Genomic DNA, 25167 nt, shown 5'->3' with positions numbered 1-25167 from the left:
TTCTTAAACTGTACCGAAAGGTTTTCAGGAATGCCTGTTCCTCCTTTCCCCGTGGCATTGGCTTAATATGAATTTCTGTATCTATTCATCTGCAGCCAGGAATCTCAAATTTTTCCCTCTCTTTCTTCACACCCCCACCAGCCAAACAAATCTGGGTGTTTTTAACTTTGCTTTTTATAAGCAGTTCAATTAATCCAACTGACATACATGGTTTGCTTGAGCTTTTGCTATATCATGCCATATTAAAGAACATGGAGGGATTGGTAGGGGAATTCTAAGACAGTGATGGTTAACCTTTTTGTTCTTGCGTGCTGAAATTGTGTGCGCGTGACCATGTAACCAATACCCATAATGCAATGCACCTGCACATGCGTGCACGCCCCCGTGCTCCCTCACGCATGCACATGACTCCCCGTGCTCCCACACACATGTCCTCCCCCCCGCAGCCCATTTTGGGCCTACCAGGCCTCCCTGAAGTCTCCTGGGATCAAAAATGAGATGCAGGGGGAACGCCGCATGTCTCCATGCTCCCTGCACATGCGCGCTTGACCCCCCTCCCCCCGCATGCACATGCATTTCCCGCATGTGCGGCAGAGTCCCAAAAATTATCTGGCCAGCGAGAGGTAAGCCCACATGTGTGGCGGAGCTGAGCTGGGTGACGGCTTGCGTGCCTGCAGAGAGGGCTCCGTGTGCCACAGATTCGCCATCATGGACATATTCTAAGATTTTAGGGTACTGGATTTAAACCAGTTCTGATTTGGTGTTTAATCCTTGTTATACTAACCAACCGGAGATAACAATTCTCCCTCACCCCTGTTGGTTATTAGAAATTTTGTAATAGGGTATCTTTGAGCCACCATATGTAAATAGTAGGGACTTCAGTGGGCAGTAAAGGTTTAATTTCAAGGCAGTAAAATCTATGAGGCTATTTTTTTTTTAATTACAAAACCTTTTTATATATAAATATACATTCAATTATTCTTACCAATTAGTTCCCAGCTTCTTTCTGGAGTTACTTGCCTGGTTTAGGAGTGAGTTAAGTCTGGGCAGGGACAGGATGCAAATTGGGGGAACTCTAAATAGAACCTTAACCAGTAAATGCCCTCTTTATTCTTTTGCATCATATAGTGGCTCGTCTTTCTGGACCGGCCATCAGCCAGTGGGAGCAATCAGGACTTACAGCTAATTACTGAGGAGCTGATCGCACAGCCCTGTTGTTCATTTGCAGCCAATTCTGAGAGTTGCGCTTTCTCTGCCTTATTTTTAGAGAGGGCTGGAACTAGTTTACATTAAAGCTAATTAATACTTCAGATTCTCTTTGAAAGAGCTGCTTTGGGCTGTGCAAGTGCACCATTGCATCACCTGACTTGTTAAGCAGACACATTTTTCCTGGACTGCTTGATCTTGAAAACAGATGCAGGTGCTTTAATGAGTAGCAAGCAGCTGCTGTTTTTGTACTCTTGCGTGTTATGAAGCACCTCTTTCAAACTGAATCTGAAGCATTGCCCAAGCCTTACTAATATTAAATTCACTGTTGTAGTCTGGTATGGGCTATTCTCTTATTCACAAGTACTGCTGAGATGGGGGTGGGGGGGGGAGGAGATTAAGTGGGATTTGCAATTTAAGCATTTGTTCAAGAACAGCAATGCCAAAAGGTGGGAAAGGGGACTTCTGTCTAAAGCAGAGATCCCCAAACTTGGCAACTTTTGTGGACTTGAACCGCCAGAATTCTCCAGCAGCTGGCTGGAGAATTCTGGGAGTTGAAGTCCACAAGTCTTAAAGTTGCCAAGTTTGGGGATCCCTGGTCTAAAGTGATAGTTTTGAAATTTGAGGCAGCTCACATTTGTCCTTGTTTCAAAGAACTGGATTTATAGGTTGTGCTAAACCATGTTTTGATTCCCCCAGTTTTTATACCATCATCTTCCCTTACCCCCAAACATGTCAATATTTGAGAAAGGAAGAACAAAATTGGCAAGTTTTTTCCCCATTCACAAATATTTAATATTGGCAGCGACAGAGTATTTCTATCTGCTCAGTGTTTTGCTGAAATGGAAAAACATCCAATGTTGCATATCATAGCTTCCAAAAGCTCCCAATTCCCATCATTCTCAAGTAGGATGGCAAAAAATAAAAAATAAAAAATCCCAGAAGTCCAATATACCCAGAGAAGGCTTAAGAAAATGGTGTCCTGGTTTAAATTTTCTCTCCTAAAAGTTGATTTTGACTCTTCTCAGAAGTATTTGTGCTCTCCCTTGCCTCTTAACTATTTAATTGTCCTCAGCTCCTCCCTCTTTACCTCCCTTTGCTTTAGTTGTCTGCTCTTTTACAATCCCACTTGTCTGGCTAATCCCACAACTGGCATGCAGGGCTCTTGTTTGTCTGTTTCCCTCAGAGGATTACACTGCACTAGAGCTGGGTAGTAAAATTAAGGTCTCTCCTGATAGGTATGACTGTTTACTGGCCAAAGAATATGAGATCACTGTAGCTGATCCACAGTGATTAATCCATTGTTAGTGTTTGGGGAGGGGGAGTAGAAATTGTTAAGACACATATAGCTTCACCTAATTCTGTCCAATTAAAAGGAATTCAATCTTTTTCCTTTCCTGATTCTTAGTAACTTGAAAGGATTTTACTTTTATGTTAGGGGATGGTTTATATTCTAGGATGGGTGAAATTCCATATGGATATATCTAATTTGGTATATTGCAGGGATGTGAAACTCGATTTCATTGAGGGCCGCGTCAGGGTTGTGTTTGGCCTCAGGAGACCAGGGTGGGTGAGGCTGAGGTGGGAGTGGCCAGCTCGATGTACGTCACTTGTGTCGGGGGCACCTATGCTGGCCCAAGCGCTCTGCCAGTGAAAATGGGCACCCAAGCTCTGTTTTCGGCTGCCACGACCTCCTGCAACTCTCTGCTGGTGAAAACGGAGCTCCTTCGCTTTTTCAGGAAGCCCCATGGCCAGATCCAAGTACCCTGCAAGCCGGATCCGGCCCCCAGGTCTTGAGTTTGATACCCCTGGTATATTGATAGAACACTTGCAATTTGAAAGCAGCCAGTTTGGAAAATGAACAAATGCAATTTTAGAATGAATGAATTAAGTGAAGTTACGAGGAAAACACAAATTTATTGGCATGTCTGAAAAAAAATCATTAGATCAGGGATCACGAACCCCCAGTCCGTGGAGTGGCACTTGCCAGAAACGGAGCCACAGAAACAAATCAAGCCCCATCCGTGGGATGCAGGCAACACACAAAACCACGCCCCCTCCAGTCCGCGGAAAAACCTGTCCATGGAATCTGTCCCTGGTGCCCAAAAGGTTGGAGGTCACCACATTAGATGGATATTGGATGTAAGGTATCTAAAGTTTATCAGCAGGCTTACATGATTCTTGTTGATGACTTTCATATTATTGTTCTGGTTTCCTTATTCTCCACCCCAATAATTATAACTTTGGTATTAACAGAAGTCTTACACAAACTATCTAGCGTTACTGAACCAGTACTAAGGATCATGGGAAAGCCTGTGCTACCAAAGTTGAAGTTCCAATGCCACAAATTGTTAGTGAGGTGTTACATCTAGTAGTAAGATCTCCATGTCCATTCATACTCATCATGCTATTCCTTTTGGGCTAAATAATATTACACAAAGCATAGAAAAATACTAAGAATATTGAACAAAATAAATTAAAAGCAGGAGACAAAATAAAAGGATATTGGGGGGGGGTATTTATGACTTGTGTTTCTCATTATTGCTAACAGTGTGAAAGTTGCATTGTTGTGTCTTGTATATCTAGAAACACATGGAGTAAACTGTTCCAGAAGAAAGATGAATGTTTGTATCTGGAATAATACATGCAATTTTAATATTCAATTTTTATTTGGTAAAACCCCTTTAACTAAATATTTTAAAATCTGGCAGTTAAGGAGATTAAAAAAATCTTAGCCAGAATATGAGAATCTTTGTTTTATCATACTTTTATATTCTTTTTCTTGGTTTTGTTGCAACCACTGTTTTGTCAAACCTAGAATGTGGCAAGATTCCACATGACCTGTATATCCTGAACCAGTTCCAATGGAGTTTGGACTTAGGTATTTTACAGTGTGGTCTCTCGCTAAAATAATTATCAATATGCTTTTTAAAATCTGTGTTTTAAGGTAAAATGCCTTCAAATATTTAAAAATGCAATTTTAAAAAAGTGGGAAAGAATGGCTTGAGTGAGCTCATTTGAAAGAGGTTACTCAGAATAATAACAAATTATTTGTTTACTGTAGCTGAAAAGTACAGTTGCAGCCTTATTTATCTTCCAGCCAACTATTAGCTTTGTAGACTTTCACCTTTCTCTTTGTAGCTGTGCAGGATCATGGTGTCAAACTCTGTATTGGCTGAATAATAACTAGCTTTGCTTATCTCAGTTAGAAAGCTCATGTTGGAAGAAAGGACTTCTTGAATAAGTAATTTGTGCTTTATTAATGTATGGGTCAATTCTCAAGGTGCAAAAATTATAGAAGCATGTAATTCTAAAAGCTGACATACAGGTAGTCCTCAATTTATGACAATTGAATTTTGGTAGTAAGTCAGGGAGGTCGTAAAGTGAATCATCACAATTGTTAAGTGAACCATGTGGCCATTAAATGAAACTAACAAGTAATGGATTGTAAAAACCCATCACAAATTGCATTCATGTGACCTTGAGACAATGAACATGGCCGTACATGCAAGTGTTACTAAGCACCCATAATGTCATGTGACTGTGGAGGGGAGCACAACATTTTTTGACCGACTGAAGTTCTTTGCAGCCACTTTATTCATTTTACTTCTTTTGTTGCGAATTATGGTTTATCTTCATAGACAAGAGAATATATGTTTAGCAACAATATGGTTGCAACAAAAATTGATGGTGTACCATGATTTTCAAAATGGTGAAGATATAAGTTGAAGTTAACATTGATGAATTTTCCCCTTGATTGTAACACTCCTGTTTGCCTTTATCATATTAATATGGTTTTGTATAATTTTTGCATTTAATTTAAAATGCTTCTTTGCTATGTATTTGGAATCCTAGCAAATCCAAATCTTTTTCCCCCTAACACCAAATAATATTTCAGTCTTTAAATCATTCATGCTGTGAAATTTGTAGGTTATTTTTTCCACTTTGCATAGAACTGGGATTAGCTAGTGTCTTTCTGAAAGTTGTTTTACTATATTATACATCCTTAATTATACAATGGAATTATGGTGAACATTCTGTGCTGATTGCCTGTTGCCTTGTTTTGAAACTGCTGGAGTGGCTTCACTTTGAAATTGCCCATCCAGCTTTCAAACTAACAATCATGTTACCCAAACATATTCTGGCCCTCAGAAATAATATAATGTAATCATGATTAGAGATCTGTTAGCACAGGGATATATATAAAGTTGCTTCACCCAGAATGAGTTTGTTAGTGAGATGGGTGGTGGCATATAAGTTTAATAAATAAAATGGCTGAAAGTAGAGTCCCGCCTTTGCATGATATGCTTAACTACAGTATTGGTGAACAAGAAATGGGTGCCTTCAAAATTATGCCCCTCCAACCACCCACAGAAAGAACCAGGGAGCCCATTGAGGGGGCTAATATTGCCTTCTAAGCATTTTGTGGATGGCTTGTGGAGCCTACACTCTCTGCAGTAAGGCATGTTTTATCCAAAATGATAATCATAAACAGAAGAAACAGCATGGCGCAGCATAATGTTTGAATCTAGCCAACGTTTTGACCAAAATCCTGAGAACTTTTCGAATGAGGAAATAAGCTAATGCCTCTGTTCCCACAATGACCTCCTATCCCTCTGTTTAAAAAAAATTCTCATCTTAAAACTAGTATAGCGTGAGGTTAAAAAGTGGTTTATTTTCTCCGGAGGGGTCAGATAGGCACTAAGTAATAGAATGCTTTAGCCAAGGGAGACAATCCTTCCTTTCTTCCTCTCCCCAGAAATCTAATTTCTTTCTTGCATTTGTCTGTGAGCCCATCTGGGTTCAGCTGGGGGGATGATGATGGAGGTGGCATCTGCGCATTTACCAAGCAGTATTAAATCTGTGCAGTGTTGGTGCAAGCTTTCATCTGCTTGGTGGCTTTCTGGTCCCAGGGGCTCCCTGTTCTCGGTCCTCATTGAGTAGCTTGAGCAAAGCAGGGTGCAATAGAAGAAGAGGCAGCAACAGCTGCTGCTTCTCCTTGAATTGCCCAGTGGAAACGGTCTTCACTGGCTTTCTACCAGAGCCCAGCTGCCAAACAATAGCTTGTGCTTTCAAAGCCATGTGGAGTGCCACGTGACCTATCCTGCTGCTGGGGTCCCATCCCCATCTGTTCCCTCCACTCTTTCTGGGTTGTGGTCAGAGATTATGAGAGTTAACCTCCCTGACAGGGATGGTGTGGGCTCCAGTCTGAGCAGATCAGCCCACGTGTGTTCAGAGGAAAAAGACACTTCCTGTATTTTGATCCCAGTAGTAGTGGTTCCTGGCTTGGCTGTACAGGGATAGTAGGGTTGGGGCCCATGAGCTCAGAGCACGCTGGAGAAGGAGGGATTATCATGCAGTTGCCCCCCTTCCCATTCCACCTCCGCTGCTACGTCACCACAACACAACCACTCTGTGCTCTCATCGTGTTGGTGTCATTCATTCAGTGCCAAGATTGCTTTAAAAAATTCCCTTGGCCCCAGTTCAAACAGGAGTACAGCTGGGATGTGTTAGATTTTAGGCAGTCTGCCCTCAATTTGAGAGGAGTTATAAATAGCTGCACTGACTTCCTTAACTAGCACACTCTGAGGTAAAATGCAGGTTAATTACTGTGGGAATCAATTAGAGCTTCCCTCAGTTAAAGAGCCAGTGAGATTCCTCCTCCCCCTCCCCACAAAAAAATGTATTTTTTATTATAAGGTTGATGGCACAGCTGGCCAGAAAGGGGGGGACGGACAAGATCCAAGATGGGCTTTTCAGTTTCCTCTATACTCTTAAGGATTCTGACTTCACTTCTGCCTTCTGCAGTGTAACCATCTTGAAAGTACATTAGAAGTCTCTGGCCTTTGCTTTTGCAATTAGGGGTAGCATTAATTATAACATTAGAGGGAGCAATGTCTTTTGTTTTGAAACTGCCATCCCCCCCCCCCAAAGCAATGATGCCAGTAACAGAGCTAAAAGGTCTATGGCCAGACAGACACAGGTTTACTTTTGAGGCTACTATTTAAATGTTGACCAAGAGGAGGGGTTGTGGATTGTCTTGCCTTGTTCTGGAAGAAGCCCAAATTTGCAAAACAGCTCAGTGCAGAGATAACCAGTGTTTTTCCAGTATCCCTTAAAACTTTAAAAGTTGACAAAACCTCCCCAATATTATATCATAAATAAAGGAGGGGTGTGCTCTAAGCAAAAACCTTATTAGTTGAGAAGCTATATAAAGAGAATGGGGCGTGTGGTGTTTGGAGAAACATGTCCTTGGAAAAATAACATGCAAACTGAGCAGAACAGGTTAACATAAATTGATGGGATGGAAAAGGACAGCATTACTACCTTTAAAAAAGTCATGCTTTGCCCTTTAATGTTAAATATATCATTTTAAGGGTTACTTATATTCACACAATAGCCTTCCTCATCTTAATGCTCTCCAGCTGTGTTACACTATAATTCTCAAAGTGGATATAATAAAAATTGTAGTCACAACACATCTGGAGGATCCAGCTTGGGTATAGTTGCTCTGAGATATTTAACATTCCTTTCTTAAGAATATCATAGTCATTTGTAGATAGTTCTAGGCATCAAACACCTCTAAATATTTTAAATGTAATCAGTACCCATCAACCCTAACCAGTCTTGTAGACGTATATGGAGATGGCCTTCACAAAAATACACAGCATCCATTGGGAAAACAGGAACTTAGCATAGGAACACAGGAAAGTGTGAGAAATACAGTTAGGATGTCCTGCTTTGACTCTCTTGGGTATAAAAGGGAAGGAGAGAGAAATGCTAATAGGCATTTCTTATCATTGCTGATAAGATTCTGTTATTACAGCCTTTATCAATAAAATAAGTGAGTATTTTTTGTGTATTTGTTTCCCAATCTTTACCTCAAAGGACTGTGGGTTTTGAAAATTGTAATCCATAGTATCTAGAGAGCAAGTGGTTGTCTGCCCCTGCTCTGTGGATTGAAATGGGAGTTTGACTTGGATCAGGGCAATCATTTGAAAAAGAGCAGCATTTTCATTGGTACCAGAGCAGAATATGCAAATTTCCACAGTGTTTAGACGTTTTGTTACATTAGCATGAATGATATTCTGATGAGAAAAAACTTTAATTATTCAGTGTTTGATTAGCTTTAATGTGGATTTCCAATAGAACGTTCTGTAAAGGCAAACATTACAAATCACTTCATACTCTTGCCAAGAAGAATATGTGGTTAGATCCATATATTCACCAGAAATTGAATGAGGGGTAATTTTTATTTATTTGCATCCCACCTTTATTATTTTTACAAATAATTTAAGGTGGTGAATATGTCCAATACACTTTCCTCTTATTCTCCTCACCTACAACAACACTGTGAGGCGAGTTGGGCTGAGAGAATGACCAGCCCAAAGTCACCCAGCCAGCTTTCTAAGGCAGGACTAGAACTAGAATTCATGATCTCCTGCTTTGTAGCCTAGTGCCTTAACCACAACCTCAAAACTGGATATTTCCTCCTTATAATGATCTGGGGTTTGTGCTTCATGTTAGGTTTTGGGGAACAGCAATTCTGAGATTGCTTCTGATGTCTTTAAATTTAGCACGTGATAAGAGTTGGTGGTGGTAAAAAAAGATCTGGATTCTAGACCAGTATTTTCCTCTTATATTTATCAGAGTAAAATTAACACATGAAATGCAATCATGATTTACTGAAAGAATTTACCACATATCAGTCTAAGGCCCAGGAGTGAGAAAAGATATGTTAATCTGTTTTACAAACAGTAATTCTCATGTGTTTTCTTTAGGAAAATGAAAAAGCAGATTTTTTTTAACCAAATAGAAAAAAATTGTAGTTTTGATCAGCCGTACCAACTTAGTGATCTAAAAGATTGGAACAAATTGAAGAGTTATTTGTTGGTAAACTCCTATACAGGTTTTTTTGCCTCCCGAAACAGCATCCCCTTTGCAAAATGGCCATGCATATCTTTTAGGAAACTTTCAGAGAGCTCCTGGGGGCTGTGGAGGGCAGAAATGAGCGAAAAACGGGCCGTTTTTCTTTATAAGCCGCCTAAAGGCTATCCATGTCCTTTTTTTTGACAAAATATGGGCTAGTTTTCATGAAAAATGGGCTGTTTTTGCTCGTTTTTGCCCCCCTCCCATTCCCCAGGAGCACTCTACAAGCTTCTAAAGGTTATTCATGCCCTTTTTAAAAAAATATTTTCGAATAAGAAGAGGAAAAATGGGCCGTTTTGGGGAGGTTTGCAGACTGCAAAAACTTTTTTTTATTTGCCTCTTCAAAACCTTGGTGCGTCTTATACTCCAGTGCATCTTATACTCCGAAAAATACGGTAGCTTTCTTAACCTGTAAGCATTGTCTCATAATGAAGTATTCTTTAGCATCCTGCGCTACAGCTAGTGGCAACAACCTTGGCAGATTTCAAAAATGCTAAACACGATTGGCACTGATTAGCAATTGAATAGGAAACCACTAAGAAACCCCAGGGCCATAAGACTAGAGTGGGAAATCAAAAAACATCCTGAAAAAAGACAGTAGCAAATTGCTTCCTCATTGTTGCTAAGAAAGCAGAATGGACATTGCTGTGTAATCACTAGAAGTTGAATTTGACTTAAAGGAGTATTTAATCGACAAACTAAAGTAAGAGCACAGTTGTCATTTGGCAAATCTAGATGGATGTTCTCATGGTTTTAGAAGTCGGTTAACTTTCAGGGCCAAAAAAAATGAGTGCAGAATGTGTATCTATTCCTTCTTTCCACCACTTCTTTAATTCCCAACCAGCAGCACCAGGGAATTTTGATTTTTATTGGCTTGGGAATTGTAATCCCCAAAATCGGGAGGGCATCAAGTTGGAGAAGGTGTGCCATAGTAACTTATTCTAGGGCTCTGTATATAAATATACAAATGAGAGCCCAAAAGGTATCTTTTTCCTCTGCCTTTTTACTTCCTGTTGAATTTTAATGACAGTTAAGGGCTTGTTTACCTTTCTTTTACTTTTCTTTTGGTTGGCTCTTTTAGAGTTCTTCATAAGTAAGTGACAATATTATTAGACAGCTGTATATAGCAATTGGACATTTTATAATGTATTCTGATTTTCTTTCCTAGCCATCCAGTCCAATGGATCAGATGGGGAAGATGCGACCTCAGCCTTATGGAGGAAACAACCTATACACACAACAGCAGGGACCTCAGTCAGGGCAGCAACAAGGCCATGGGTATCCAGGACAGCCATATGGGCCACAGACTCCACAGAGATATCCAGTGGGAACTCTAAGCAGGACGCAAACTGCAATGGGCACTGTCTCTTATGCACAGCAGGTAAAGAAGGAGTATGCAGTCCTCTGAAAACATGCTTATTTTCCATAAACAGGGACTAGATCTCAAAACCTTAAATGTTTGTTTTGAGTGAACGTGTTGGTAAATGATCATATCTCAGTTGTGTCACCAGATCCATTTATTTAATATTGCTGTGCAGCTTTGAGTTAATATGACTGAAGTAAGATAGTTACATTATTGTAAGCAAATAAATGAAGAAATTGCTGGGCTGTCTTATTGTCATGGCATAAGTCTGGAAGGTGCCAGCTGGGCAAAGGCAGGTGCGCTAAATAGGACAGAGTATTTCCTGTCCCTATAATAGAACAGTTGTGACCATCCTGTTTACAATATTATGATCATAATATAATTAATAGTCATAACTAATATCTGAAAACCTCCAGGCAAGAGTGCAGATAGTCTTTGACTTAGCATCACAGTTGGGACTGGAATGTTGGTCACTACGTGATGTCATTCGGTCATTAAGCAAGTCATCACATGTCTGGGACCAATTTTACGATCATTTTTACCATGGTCATTAAGCAAATCTGGCTTCCCCCAGTTGAGTTGCTAGAAGCCCTCTGCTAAGGTCACAAACCGTGATCACATGACCGGAAGACCCTGTAACAATTGTAAATGCGAGCTAGTTGCCAAGCGCAGTCGTGTGGTTGCACTGTTGTAACTTCAAGGATGAGTCATAAGTATGAGGTTGCTGTAACTTCAAACTGATGTTAAATGAACGGTCGTAAGTGAAGGACTACCTGTAATGCATCTGTCTGAGCTCCATTCTTCAGCATCTTCCTGACTTGACATTGATTTCTGTCCTTTTTTTAAAAAAATGTCTCCCAAACAGATACCGCCTTATGGACAGCAGGGCCCTACTGGATATGGTCAGCAGAGTCAGACCCCTTATTACAACCAGCAGAGTCCTCACCCCCAGCAACAGCCTTCTTATGCCCAACAGCCCCCCACTCAGGCCCCACATGCTCAGCCCTCTTATCAGCAAACGCAAACTCAGTCTCAGCCTCCTCAGCTTCAGTCATCCCAGCCCCTCTATTCCCAGCCACAGCCACAACCATCCCACCAGCAGTCCCCATCTCCATATCCCCAGCAGCCAGCCCCAGGCCAGCAGCAACACCCCCAGGGTCAGACTCCCTACTCTCAGCAGCAGTCCCAGTCCCCTTACCAGCAGCAGCAGCAGCAGCAGCAGCAGCAGCAGCAGCAGCAGCAGCAAGCTCAGCAGTCTGCTACCTCGGCGCTCGCCCAGCCATCGGCAACATACCCTCCGTCTCAGTCACAGCAGCCGTCGGCTTATTCTCAGCAGCGCTTCCCACCTCCACAGGTAGGTTGTCTTCCATGAACTGCCCCATTCCTCTGCCCCAATCCTTTGATAGGTATTTATGGAAAACTAGGCAGCTACACAGTAGCTCGGGTTCTGTGTCAGACTTATCAATACCTTTTCTGCTCTTTAAGTGGAAATAGGGCAAAGAGATGAACTACTCCTTTGCAGGCTGGGGAATTTGGGGAGTTGAAGTCCACACATCTTAAAAGTTGCCAAGGTTATGAAACACTGTCTTAAATATTTGAGAACACAATTACTTAACAATACCTGAGTAGTCCATTTGTCGGCGACCAGGCAGAAAGCCAATTTACACACAACAAACTAAAACACCACCTTTCACTGTTTGTCTGTGACAGCCCACAGGCAAAATGTACTTTATCAAGTGCAACCTGATTTTGATACATCAATGCATATCCTGCCTTTTCTTTTAGGAGCTCAAAGAGGCATATATTATTCTCATTTTAGTACCATCTCCTGACCTGGTATAGCTGTAATTTATCCTGCCAAACATATCTGTAAAGCAATTCAGGCAAGAGATAATTCCCAGGTTTTTGATGGGGCAGAATGGGGATTTTAACCTTTTTCCCCCTCCTCATTTGCCATGTGACACTTGTCCTTCTTTACTTTCAAAGAGAGATGTTACATGACAAGTAGCAAAGAAGTACTTGAACTGGAACACCACAGTTTTGAAGTGAGGAGAAGTGAGGATTCTTACACTAATGCAAAACCACCATGAAGGAAAATGAAATGGGTGATTTGGAGAAATTGGAGCTTGTCTGTTCAAAACTCTTCCATGTGCATCTTTGCAAACTAGGGCAGTTTCTGCAACACTGTACTTGCTGACCTTGAAAGGCATAAAGCTTGGGAAGGCTAATACCATCGCATATTAGTTTTCTCTGCATGGTGAATTGTTGCAGCAGAGGTTTTGAGTAGGTCTTCCAAACCTCTAGCTTTAAGGAAAGAGAAAAAGAAAGATTCAGGTCTTCACTATATATCTGGATCAGGGATCAGAAGCGGGCAGTGAGTTTCCAAGAAGCACAAAATGGCAGGTTGTTTGTTAACCTTTGTTCTTTGGGTATAAGTTGTTTTTTTAAAAAAATACAGAGACATACACACATGGGCAGCTTAGAAAGAAAACACAAAATTATGTGCTTGCTGATTCTGGATTGATTGACAATCTGTCTTATCTGGTTGATTGGATGTACCATCAATATTTTGCTCCTTGGCTACTTATTGATGTCACTTCCTATGCAAGAGCAAGCAGCGTGGGAAGTTAGGAAGGGTTTTTAACGCTATTGGGTTACACTAATTTTTAACTTCTGCAGTTGTTTATAATACTTACTTCTAATTGTTGGGGCGATTGAATAGAGCCAAGGAAGACAGATGACTGTACTGTAACTTAGATTGAGATAAAAATAATATTTCTGTGGGTTTCCCCCACACACTGGTTGGTCTCTTATATTCTAGGAGTTGTCACAGGATTCATTTGGCTCCCATGCGTCGTCTGCCACGTCAATGACTTCCAGTAAAGGGCAAGAAGATGTCACTTTGAATCTTCAGTCGAGACCCTCTAGCTTACCGGTGAGTCAAAAAAAAATAGACTAAGGGAGGCAAAACATGATATTTTATTGTGCATTACCATATCTTGGAAAAATGGGGAAAACCCTCATGCGCCATGGAATTCTAGATTACCGAATATGTCTTTTTTTTTTACTTAAATGGAAGAATTTTGCCTGAACTATAAAAGAGGTATGTGTTAAATTTTGGTTCTGCTATTTTTTTAAATTTGTATTAAACTCACAGTACGAAACTTCTATTGCATTGTATAATGGTATAATTTCTTTCTATTGATTTAATTTCTGCTAGAGCTGAACCTCCATTAGCTAATTGTATTAACCTGGTTAACTGGATTTTTTTTTGCAGATGAGAAAATTCATTCAGATGTGGTCAATTGTTACACCTTTAGTTTTTAAAAAAATCTCTAAATGATAAAAGTTATATCGATATGTGCCTAGCAACTAAATTATGAAGAAGAGGTTATACTATTCATATTTTGGTGATATCCCTGATCTACATATGCAGTAGATAGTGATATGATGGACCATCACGTATATAGTTCCCTATTTATAGCCCTTGCTATATCTTTTGTGTTTTGTGAAGAGAATAATTAGTAGGCTAATGGCTTCATATGTATAGCTCTTTCCTGCTCCTCAAAGGACAGCCTTTGTAATGTGTGAAAAAGCTATTTAGTGCCTCGGCCTTATGCCAAGTTTCTCCTCAAGAGATTACCCCCAGCATCTCAAATGAGTTTAAGCTGCTGACCTGGAATTGGTTTCTTCCACTTACACTAGAGTGTTTGGTTTTCAGAATAGTGCACCTTTCCACGGTAGTTGTGAGAACAAAATGCAAAAGAGCTTGGTGTTTTGCAAAGCCCCTTACTACATGCTTAAAAGGTTTACTAGGTGCCTCTTTGAAAAGGCAGTCAACATTGAACATTTCAGTCATATAGATAAAACACTTCACTTTAGAGGGATGCAGAGCAGCTTAATGTTCATACCAGTAATGGGATGAAGGGCAGGTAACTTCCTTCTCAGATGCTTACTAAAAAGAAAATATTTCTTCCATGATCTGCTGATTTGCTTCGTTCTCTATATAGTCTTCCAAGTTGGCATAGCTAATAGTCATTCTATATCCTAGTTTTGGCTACAGAAGAGACTGATGAAGTAGCACTGGAAGTTTTTAAGAAGAGATTAGATAACCATTTGTCTGAAAAGGTATAGGGTTTCCTGTCTAAGCAGGGGGTTGGACAAGAAGACCTCTAGGGTCCCTTCCAACTCTACTATTCTGTTCTATTCTATTCTATTCATTTTCTTCATTCCTCTATTCCATTCCATTCCATCCTCCTTATCCTATCCTATCCTAAGATAGTTGGAGTAATTGCCAGTAGTTGGAATTAAGTTTCTCTTAGTGGAGTGACTTCAGTTTAAAGCAGAATATTGTGCATTCAGATTTGTATGTCTAAATGGTAGGTAACATTGCATAATCTATTGGAATTCAGCTGTCTTTCCAAATTATCTCCAGGACTGGTTGCTGAACAAAGTTCCTAGTTCCTTGCTGTTCAGGGACATGGATAAGTGCTGCAGATGTTTTGGACTATAATTCCTAGCCTTTTGTTATTAATCCTCTTAACTTCAATAGGATTTGATATGTAGTATATGCAGAGGTACCAGGTTATTTGATCCTCATTAAAATAAAGAAAATAACCTTTCCAATTCAATGTTTTTAGGATTCAGTTTCCTTCCAGTGTATTTTTTCTTTAAATCTCTTCAGAAGTCAGTTGTACTATGTACAAGTGTTGCTCACTCCTACCTAAATGTAGTCCTTTGTGCTTATCTGAGAGCTTGCAGTACTACAGGTCTGAAGATTAGGTGGATAACACTGGGGTTGGTGTGTGAATCCCTAATTACTTCTATGAAAAATCAGAAGAGGAGCTTACAGTATTCTCCATACATGTAGAATCCTGGGAAAAGGGTGCAGAAAGGCCCCAGAATAATAGTGGTAGTAGATTAAAGCAATTTGGAGGTCAGCTCCTTTCCTGCATCATTTCTCCAGTTCCAGACACTTTGGGGGCAGTATCAGGGCTTCTTTTGCTATTAGGTCAGGGTTCGGCAACCTTAAACACTCAAAGAGCCACAAAAGTCCTAACCAGAACCCCTTCCCCCCTGGTTCAATTCTGGAGCCAACCAGAAGTCCAGTTCCTCCATCATAGACTCTCCTAGCATGGCATCCTTTTTTTGTCTACCTGTCCTAACTAAAAGCCCTATCAATTGTGGAGCTAACCGGAAAACCCGCTCCTTGCCATAGAGTCTCCACCTGACATGCTGTGCTTCCCCCTTCCCAACCGGAAGCTCCTCAAAATTGTGGCGCCGACCGGCGACAGCCACAGCAGAGGGATGAAAGAGCCACATGCGGTTCCAGAGTCGCGGGTTGCTGACCCCTGTGTTAGGTACGAAAGCTTTTTTTACCAACTTCCCAAATGAACCTGGGCCTTTCCTTCTCCACAGGCCAATCGTAATATTCTCCACCCAACCCTCAGACCTGCAGCACTGCAAGCTGTCAAATAAACACAAATGACTACATTTATGTGATTTCTGAAGAGATTTACAGAGGAAACTGAATCCCAAAGTCACTGAGTTGGAAAGATTATTTTCTTTATTTTCTCTGCAGAGAAAGGATGAGTTTTTGTTGAGTATTAAGGGCACAAATCTGTATTTCAATGCCCAGATGAGATCAGTAAGCATGCAGAGGACTTTCAAGTCCAACACACATCTCTCAGGTGATAGTCTCTTTTCTCATCCCAAATTTACCCTAGAAATGCTTGGTGCATTGAGGTTATCATTTAGATTGTAGGTGATTGTGCCCTGGGGATTTTCACATTTCTTATTTGACTTATATGTCTAGATTTCTCTGCCTTACTAAGTTTCTTTAAATGTAACACAAAAATACAGCCTGCCCAAATTGATGTGCAGTGTAATAACGTGATGTTGCGCAAGGCAGGAAGGCGTTTTTCTAGAGGCACCAGTTAACTCATAACTCTCCTTAGTTGCGATCAAGTTCCTATTTCATTTAAGTGCCCATAGATACTGCCACCTCCATAGTTAGCTGGTCTGAGGTTTTGTTGGTGCTTGTTTGTGTCAAAATACTATTTTTAAATGAAGAAGGAGGGAAAAGAATCTGGGAGGGGAGAATACAATTATGGAATTCGGAATTCCTTCTCTGAAGCTCTTTAAGAATGGAGCAGTCATTTTTAGTCATATAGATATACAGTAATTTGTCTAAGTCATCATGCACAGAATAAAATGGCATATGAATGACTTGAATAATACTTCCACTACATTTAGAAATGAGAAAATTATTCAATTGTATAGGAAACTCCTGCCTATAAAATAGTGGGTGTCAGTGGTATATAATTAAGATGGCATCTTTTTTGAGAGTATGGCAATCATGGTGAGAAGCAGCCTAACTTACTCTTGATGATACTGTTACCTGTATCAGCTGTGCAAATATGATGTCAAAGGGGCTATGTGCTTACAACCAGGTTTGACACAGTTCTCTTTCTGACTTAGTAAAGTCTTCATTGCTGACTTACCTTTCTCACTATAAGTGGCCCTACCTGTGCCACAAATGTAGCTGATGAAGATACTAAAACATCAATTTTGGTGCCTTCCCCTCAGTTATGAAGTGATAATGTAAATTTAAACCTAGGCACCTTTTTTGGAAAGTTCTTTAAGACCTGAATTTGGTTGCGATTAAAAAAAAAACCCAAAGCCTTGAATGACCAGCACCTGCTTAATGAAGGATCAATTGGGACAGAGGTGTCAAACTCGTGGCGTCACGTCATCATGTGACATATTGTGACTCCCCCCCCCTTTGCTAAACGGGGTGGGCGTGGCGAGCGTGTGATGCATCTGGCCCGCTGACAGCGAGTTTGACGTCCCTGAATTCGGGGAAGAAAATGAAAGTCAAAAGCAGGTGGTGGGAGGTGGCAGAGTGCAGAGCAGTCAAAAGGGCAGAGATTTATGGGAGGAGATAGGGAAGAGGTGAAGGAAAGGGAAGTGCAGCACTTGAAGTGTGAGGTCCTAGCCTAACAACCACAACCATCACTACTGGAACTGCCTTGCTAACTGATGTGATCGCATGGTATTTTTCCTAATAAATTGGCCCTTCAGTTAAGCCACGGGTTCCCAACCTTTTATATACCCAGCACCCCTAGAATGCTTCTGATGTATTATATGCATATAATTATGCATATACACTATAATTTTGAAATTTCTAAACCAGGGATGTCCAAACTTTTTGCAAGGAGGGCCAGATTTGGTGAGGTGAAAATGTGTTGGGCCGATCATTCAGCCTGACATTCTTTGAACCATTAACATTAAATATAAATGAACTATTTTATGAAAGACTAAACAAATAATCCCGGCGGAGAGAAGAGGCTACGGGCCACTCGAAGTTTGAAAACGGGCCACAATTCGCCCCTGGCATGATTTTGGACATGCCTGTTCTAAACTCAAGTTTTCACATCCCCTGGAATATCGTCTCGCACTCCTAGGGGGTGTGAGCACCCCCGAGTTAAGCAATGAAAATTCCAGTCCCAATTACAGTTATTAAGTGAGGACCACCTGAGTATTTATTCAGTGTCAGCAGAATGTATTGTATTACAGTATAATTTCTAGAAATCTTCAAAAATACACGCAATGTCATATTTAAAATTTAGATTTGGGGGATGTGCCTCGTGAGTTTAAGGAGGCTGAAAAACGGTTTTGTGATTATAACTAGAATGGAATATTTTGCAATTTCCTGTTTGCTTTAAATTCTTTGTTGGGCTTGTAAACTACAGTAGTTCAGTGGTTTGTAATGGAGCCCCTTCTCCTTTTTTCTAAACTATTTGAATAAATGAGAAAAATCCAATTTGTGCAGCCCAAATATGACCCGATTTTATTATTACACTATTAGGTTTACCCACCATGTGTTTCCTTTGCTCTAGTACTTCTCAAAGGACTGGATTTGACTTAAGGTTACGTAGCCCTGCTTAAAAGGAGCATAACTCTTCTGAGATTGACAGTATAATTTATTAATGATACACATGAAATAAAATGTTGAGACTGTAGAAGTACATCTGTGAGAGAATCTTTCTCTGGAACAACTTCCACATCAAAATATGAAAATACTTTGCTTTGAAGTCAAGAATAACAAGCATTTCTCCTAAGTGATGTTTTTTGACACATGGTTCTAATATGAACAATGCAAAAGAAGGAGTAAAGGAAAAGTCATATTTTACACAGATACCAAGACTACTACTGTATATGACAGAAACCAATATGTTGCTTAGGCTATTTATTAAGAGGCCATTTCAGAATGGACACTGCTGTAAAAATAATAGATCAGCTTATGAGCAAGATAAATTTTCCAAAATTTAGCCATTATATATATTATATATTAGGCCCAGGTATAAAAATTAGGCTAGGGTTTGTTTTCGGGGTAGGTCGTATTTTCAGTGAAACATGATATCAATTCAGCTCCTGACTACAATTAGGATTGATAAAATAAAATCTACATTTCATAATTGAACAAAAAAATGATATGATGCAAAATCTCACTCCCTGATTAATAAATCAGAATTATTATATTCATAAGTTGTTAAATTCCTATGGCCCAATTTTTGGTGTTTTTTATTTTTATCACTGTAATCTAAACAAACCTTAAAATTATTAGCATGAAAGTAAAGACAGATTAGACAATCAAGAATTACCCAAGAGATGAAGCAGAAACTTTACTTTGAGATACAGATGATAGATAGATAGATATAGATATTCATATATATATATAGATGAAGATGGCAAGTGAGACTTCGCATATATAATATATATATATGTGTGTGTGTGTGTGTGTGTGTGTTTTAATAAAAAAAAATCGTATTAATTAACATTGGTCCACTAAGACTTACGCTGAGTTTATACATGTTAAGTCAGGATTTAGTTTAATCGTGGTTTGTTGAATAAACAATAACTGTATGCCCTCAATCTCAGGCAGGGCAACCTATTTTCAGTTGGTTCATACATGCTACCTACAAGTTGCTGTACTGGGATTGATGCAGGAGATAAATCTTAACACTAACTCAGCTACCAGTTAACCAGAACTTGAAATTGTTTTTAAATTCTTAATTATGATTGGGATCCTAAATAGTATATTCAAATTTGCTTCAATATCCAAACCAATTAATATTCATAGTTCTTTGAAAGAAAAATCTCACAGTGGTCTCACTAGTGGATTGAATTAACCCTCCCATCCCCTTCCGGCTCGCAAGTATGGATGGCTATGGTGGAGTCAGGGGCTTTTTCAGGCTGTGGAAAGAGGATTGCATGAGCAAAGATTCTCTCATTGCATATTGGATACAACTCATAAATAAACTCATAGGGTCTTATGCAGTGGTGGGCTGCTGCGGGTTCACATGGGTTCCTGCTATCCTCTAGCTAAAGATCTACCCAGTTCGGCGAACCTACAAATCCCACCCCTTGCTGGTCCTGATTGCCCCACCCTTCCTGCTCCTGCCAGGAGCCTTCACACAGACTGTTTGGGATGCCAAGTAGGTATAGGGCCTGCGCAGAGGCTTGGGGAGGGCGAAAAATGGGCCTTCCAGAAGGCCGGGAATGGGCCCTTTTCTGGCCTCTGGAGCCCAGGGGAGGCCATTTTCACCCTCCCGGAGGCTCAAAGAAAACCACCAGAGTCCGGGGAGGGTGAAAATGACACCCCAACCCCGCCATAATGTAGAAGGCTTACTAGGCCACGTCTACCATGGCCACACTCACCCATAACCAGGCAGAGAACCCGTTGCTAACATTTTTGAAGCCCACCCCTGGTCTTATATAGTGATAGGGATTTAGAAACTTGAACTAAATGATGGATTCATGATTTCTTTTAAGGACTCTTTTGTACAAGCCATGATGATGATTGGCGTCAATAAAATGCTTAATAGTAACATAAAGCAAGTAGAATTGATAGAGTCGGAAGAAGCCAATACGGGGAACAAATGCATACTCCTGGGGCCTAGGTCTAGCTAATTAATCATACTGTAGTTAGACGAAAGCACATTTTATAAGGGTGAGATACAGCAGAGTTTAAATATTCCTAGGGTGTTTCTTTTAAAACATGATATGAATGGTAAAGGATCAGAAATTGATTAACAGTAAATGCAACTCTATCATTTTCTACAATGTTTCCATCTTTTAAGCAGACACTTGTGTTTTGTTGCTGAATTGTTTTTTTTAAACTTTTTAAAATCTGCTTGAGAATTAATACATATTACTGTCTACAGGAAGATAGGTATACAAATAGTTCTTATTTAGTGACCACAGTGGTGACCATAACCTGGTCGCTAAGTGAAAAACCATGCTACTATAACTATGCTTACAATCTTAGTTCAGCTTTCCATTGTTTTACAGATCTGCAAATGTCACAAATGCAGGCAGTGGTCTCAAATTTACTTTTTCTTCGCCATTGTAACTGAAGGGTCGTGGTCTGAGGGAGTTGCTAAGCAAGGGATACTGTACATTCTGTCCATGCAAATATTTTCAGCAAAAAAAGATTTGCTTTTTTTGATAGGAGATGTATATGTGCAAAATTCACAACTGTAAAAACAGAGGATTATGATATTTCACTTTGCCTGTTAATTTGAGAAATGGGAATTACATTCTTTCACTTTGAACCATTATGCCTACTCGGTTTTTAGTCACAGTATTAATAGGAAATGTACCAGTGGGAATCAAGAGTTGCTTCTCTAGTGCAGTGTTTTTCAACCACTGTGCCGCGGCACACTAGTGTGCCGTGACATAGTGTAAGGTGTGCCGTGGGAAAATTACTTTATATATAGTCAATATAGGCACAGAGTTAAATTTTTTTAACATTTTCTAATGGTGGTGTGCCTCATGATTTTTTTCATGAAAAAAGTGTGCCTTTGCACAAAAAAGGTTGAAAAACACTGCTCTAGTGACTTACAGGGAGAGCAGTAACTAATGTATCTCTTGAAGAAAGGGCAGGACTGCTAGATGGAGAAGGGAGGGGACATCAAGACAAAAAGGAGCAAAGCTTATTAGAAATGGCAGTAAAACATGTGCATTCAGTCGGTGTGCATTTTGCTGGCTGATTATACCAGCCAAATTATTAGATCAGTGCATAATATACAGAAGTTAAATCTCAAGCCAGATATAAATGTACACCTCTATACTCATCGTTAATTGGTTCTGGGGAGGTGGACTAACTACCAAAAATGATGAGTAGCAAAAAAAACAACCCCAAAACACCATAAGGAATAATTAGTGACACAAGGCAGCGACACCAACAAGTTCTAGCTTGGGTGTTGCATAACAAACAAACAATGAGTACTCGGACAAAAATTTTATGTTAAAATGCATTGAGTACAAAATTTGAAATTTCAAAGCAATTGAGTACCAAGGTACCACTGTACTTAAACAATATTGGAGAAAATCTATGTATATAGACACTAAGACTGATTTGATGGCACTCAGTCAACCAAACAACCAACAGTACTTTGCAACGGGAATAAGCTTCTTTGGACTTTTATTCCTGATCTCCAGTTTAAGAAATACTTTATAAATCAAATATACTGTACATCTCAACAGAATCAACTACGTACAGCTTGCTTAACAGCTATTAAAAATGTGAATCTTAAATAGCCTTTAAAAAGAGTTTTTAAAACTTTACTTGATTAGTGGATTAGTATAAGATCCCACCTTACCTTTATTGTTCTGTTAATACCTTCTTTAAATCATGAATTTATTAAATACTTGAACATATTGCATGAATGTTTTTGAATGCATAATTGTGTGTAGTTTGTCTTTGTTGTAAACATTTGTTTACCAGTTTGCCTATTAAGCTTATTTTATTGGATGAAATGTTATTATTTTTTAACATTTGTATCATACTTCGGTAGTTAAATAATTTGTTACATGGCCAGCTTTAAAAATGTAATCAAACTAGCAGTAAAATGGTAATACAATGAAGCAGATACTCATATGACATATGCTTACATGGTCAACTCCTACAGCTTGGTGGACCTTATGTAACAAAAGCACCAGTTGGTAAAGGTAGTCCTCACTTAACAATTCTAATTGGGATCAGAATTTCCATCACTAAGCAAATTGGTCATTAGGTAAAACCTAACATGAGCATACCACTTAGTAGTAACTTGATTGCAGTCATTAAGTAAGGATCTCATTTTCCTCCTACCCTTGTTTGCCTCTTTCATTTCTTCCCGCCTTTCTATCTCCCACTTCATCTCTGCCCTTTTGGCCAGCCTGCACTCTGCCACCTCAGACATACTGGACCAAGGTAGCTGCTGGACCTCTGCAAAGCTACACAAAGCCTCCCTAACACCGTGAAGATCTTGTCCAAGCATCTGCCTTGGTTGTGCATGATTCACAGCATGAAGACAATTTTATTCTAGTTATCCTTTTTTAATATATTTTCTTGTTCTTTTGAGGATGCTCTGACTAGAACTGTTGTCAGGCCTAAAGACAACAGCAAAACCCAGTTAAGTCCAATCCTTTATTTGCTTGCATGTAATGGACAGAATCTTGCCAAACTAAAGTTATTACCTTCTAATGTACTAGATATATACCCTGAGGGATTCTAGGGTGTGGCTATTCTGAACTCTTTCCTTCATCCCTCATCCAGCTGCTGCACAATCTCTTAATTTCAGCTTCTCTCTGATAAAATGTACTGCCTGCGTACATTTTATGTACTCCCTGTGCTACAAAGATTCCCCTCCACTGCTTCTCCAGGTGCACATTCCATGTCAACTGTACCCATACATATATGTATTCCATTTATTTATATATAGACTTTATTATGGCCACCTCAAGAAGACCCTGGGCAAGCTTACATTATTCTAAATATCACCATACCATAAGTTTATATAAAGTATTTATGAAACAGTAAACCGTAAATATTCAAGTAAATTGAAATGGGGGTTACATTTAAGCACAGGATCTGTAAAATCTTTATTATACGCACATGAATTATAAACAAATATTTTACACAGATATAAAATACAGAATGTGATTTTCGGCATATATATAGAAACATAAGGGCAGATTTTCTCTGCTGCAACTAAAGTCTGCTAAATTAAGATCTGTTTGCTACAGTAGAATTTTCTTTCATGATCTCTAGTGGCCTTACTTACTTAACTAGTAGGTTGGCATTTGATTGAACTAATTATGACTGTCTAATGCTACCAGTCCCAATCATTATTATCTCAACTACATATTTGTAAAATTAGCAGTGGTACTTGTTTAAAATTGCTCTTGTTGGTTTTCCAATAAGTTCAGTTAAATTGGGGCTGTCAAACCTCTGGCCTGTGGGCCAAATGTGTCACACGCTGGCCACAACCACGCCCGGTTTAGCAAAGGGGGAAAAAGTCCCAATACATCATGTGACGATGTGGGTTTGACACCTCTGAGTTAAATGCTTGACTGTGAGAAAATAATTAGGAAAGATATAGTCTAGTAAGTATACTGAAGGCCTCTTTATAAAATAAAAATGTTTAATTATGATTTACTCATATAGCCATTTTCTGAAGAAAGAAGTACTTGGCTTATGACCACAATTCAACAGTTGCTAAGTGAGACGTTAATTGAATTTTGCTACATTTCACAACCTTTCTTGCCACCACTGTTAAGTGAATCACTGCAGTTGTTACCTTAGGGACATGGGTGCTAAATGCATCTGCTTCCCTATTGACCTTGCTCGTTGCAAAAGGTGACCCCAGGACACTGTAACAGTCATAAAAATGAGTCAGTTGCCAAGTGTCTGAATTTTGATCACGTGAGCATGGGAATGCTAGAACGGTCGTAAGTGTGAAAAGAAGTCATAAGTCACTTTTTTCAATGCCATTGTATCTTTGAATGGTCAATAAATGAACTGTTGTAAGTTGAGATCTACCTGTATCCTCAAAATATGTCCTATTTCAGACTTGTAAGGTAGAAAACGTATGTTAGGCGTGCAGCTAAATCTATTCTTTTATCACAGGACTAAATACTAAGTGAACTTCTAGCTGAAGTGTGATTTGATAAAGAGCTTTCTGGCTTCTGCTGAAAGAAAATATGCTTTTTTGTCTCATGATATTACTGATTTCAAATAACTAATGAGGACCAAAAGTGTTGGATGTTAAACAAAACTCTTGAAGAGATTATTCAGTATCTAAAGGATGGATGCAGGAATGTACTCTCCCCTGATTCTCTGCTTACTTGCTAACTGTATACCTTTCCCCCAAGATTAAACATCCACTTGTCCAGCCTTTAGCTACATCAATCGATTTCTCCTTGTATGAGTGATCATTATTATAAATGTGGTGGTGCTGTTTATAGGGAAAACATTTCATGAATAAAAAGTGTAAGTGAATTCAGTTGGTAGTCTGAAAAGCTATTTCACAGTTTATCAGAGTAAATTGTACGCTTCTGTTCCCATAAACAGACCAAAGCCTTCAAAAGACCAATACCTGCATATTAAGTGACAGCAGTTTCATGCTACAAGCTTAGGATTCATGTTGTGATAACATAGACTTTGTTAAGTGATTTTGTTTACTACTATGAAGAGAAGGAATTTCTTACCAAGATTATTTATCCTTCTCTCTCCTCAGTTCACAGTGTGGAACTTGGCCCAACAATTTGTAAATTCATGGGAAAATAACATTTGCTTGCTAATTATAACTTGTCTAGGCATTGCTGTAAATGGTCCC

General features: G+C 39.5%; 1 protein-coding gene across 1 annotated transcript in view; it reads left to right on the top strand.

Annotated features, from left to right (window-relative positions):
- Window positions 1-25167, top strand: part of ARID1A (AT-rich interaction domain 1A) — an 86725-nt gene that overhangs the window by 19754 nt on the left and 41804 nt on the right. The window contains exons 2-4 of the mRNA XM_087727349.1: window positions 10304-10516; window positions 11364-11852; window positions 13320-13433. Of these exons, the coding sequence (XP_087583475.1) occupies window positions 10304-10516; window positions 11364-11852; window positions 13320-13433 (816 nt within the window). The remainder of the gene's footprint in view (window positions 1-10303; window positions 10517-11363; window positions 11853-13319; window positions 13434-25167) is intronic.

Source organism: Thamnophis sirtalis, unplaced genomic scaffold, assembly GCF_051295495.1.
Source record: "Thamnophis sirtalis isolate CommonGarterSnake01/CBP01778 unplaced genomic scaffold, rThaSir2_p1.2 scaffold_13, whole genome shotgun sequence".
Lineage (NCBI taxonomy): Eukaryota > Metazoa > Chordata > Lepidosauria > Squamata > Natricidae > Thamnophis > Thamnophis sirtalis.
The sequence above is the reverse complement of the archived record's forward strand: the minus strand, read 5'-3'. Positions and strand labels throughout refer to the sequence as shown.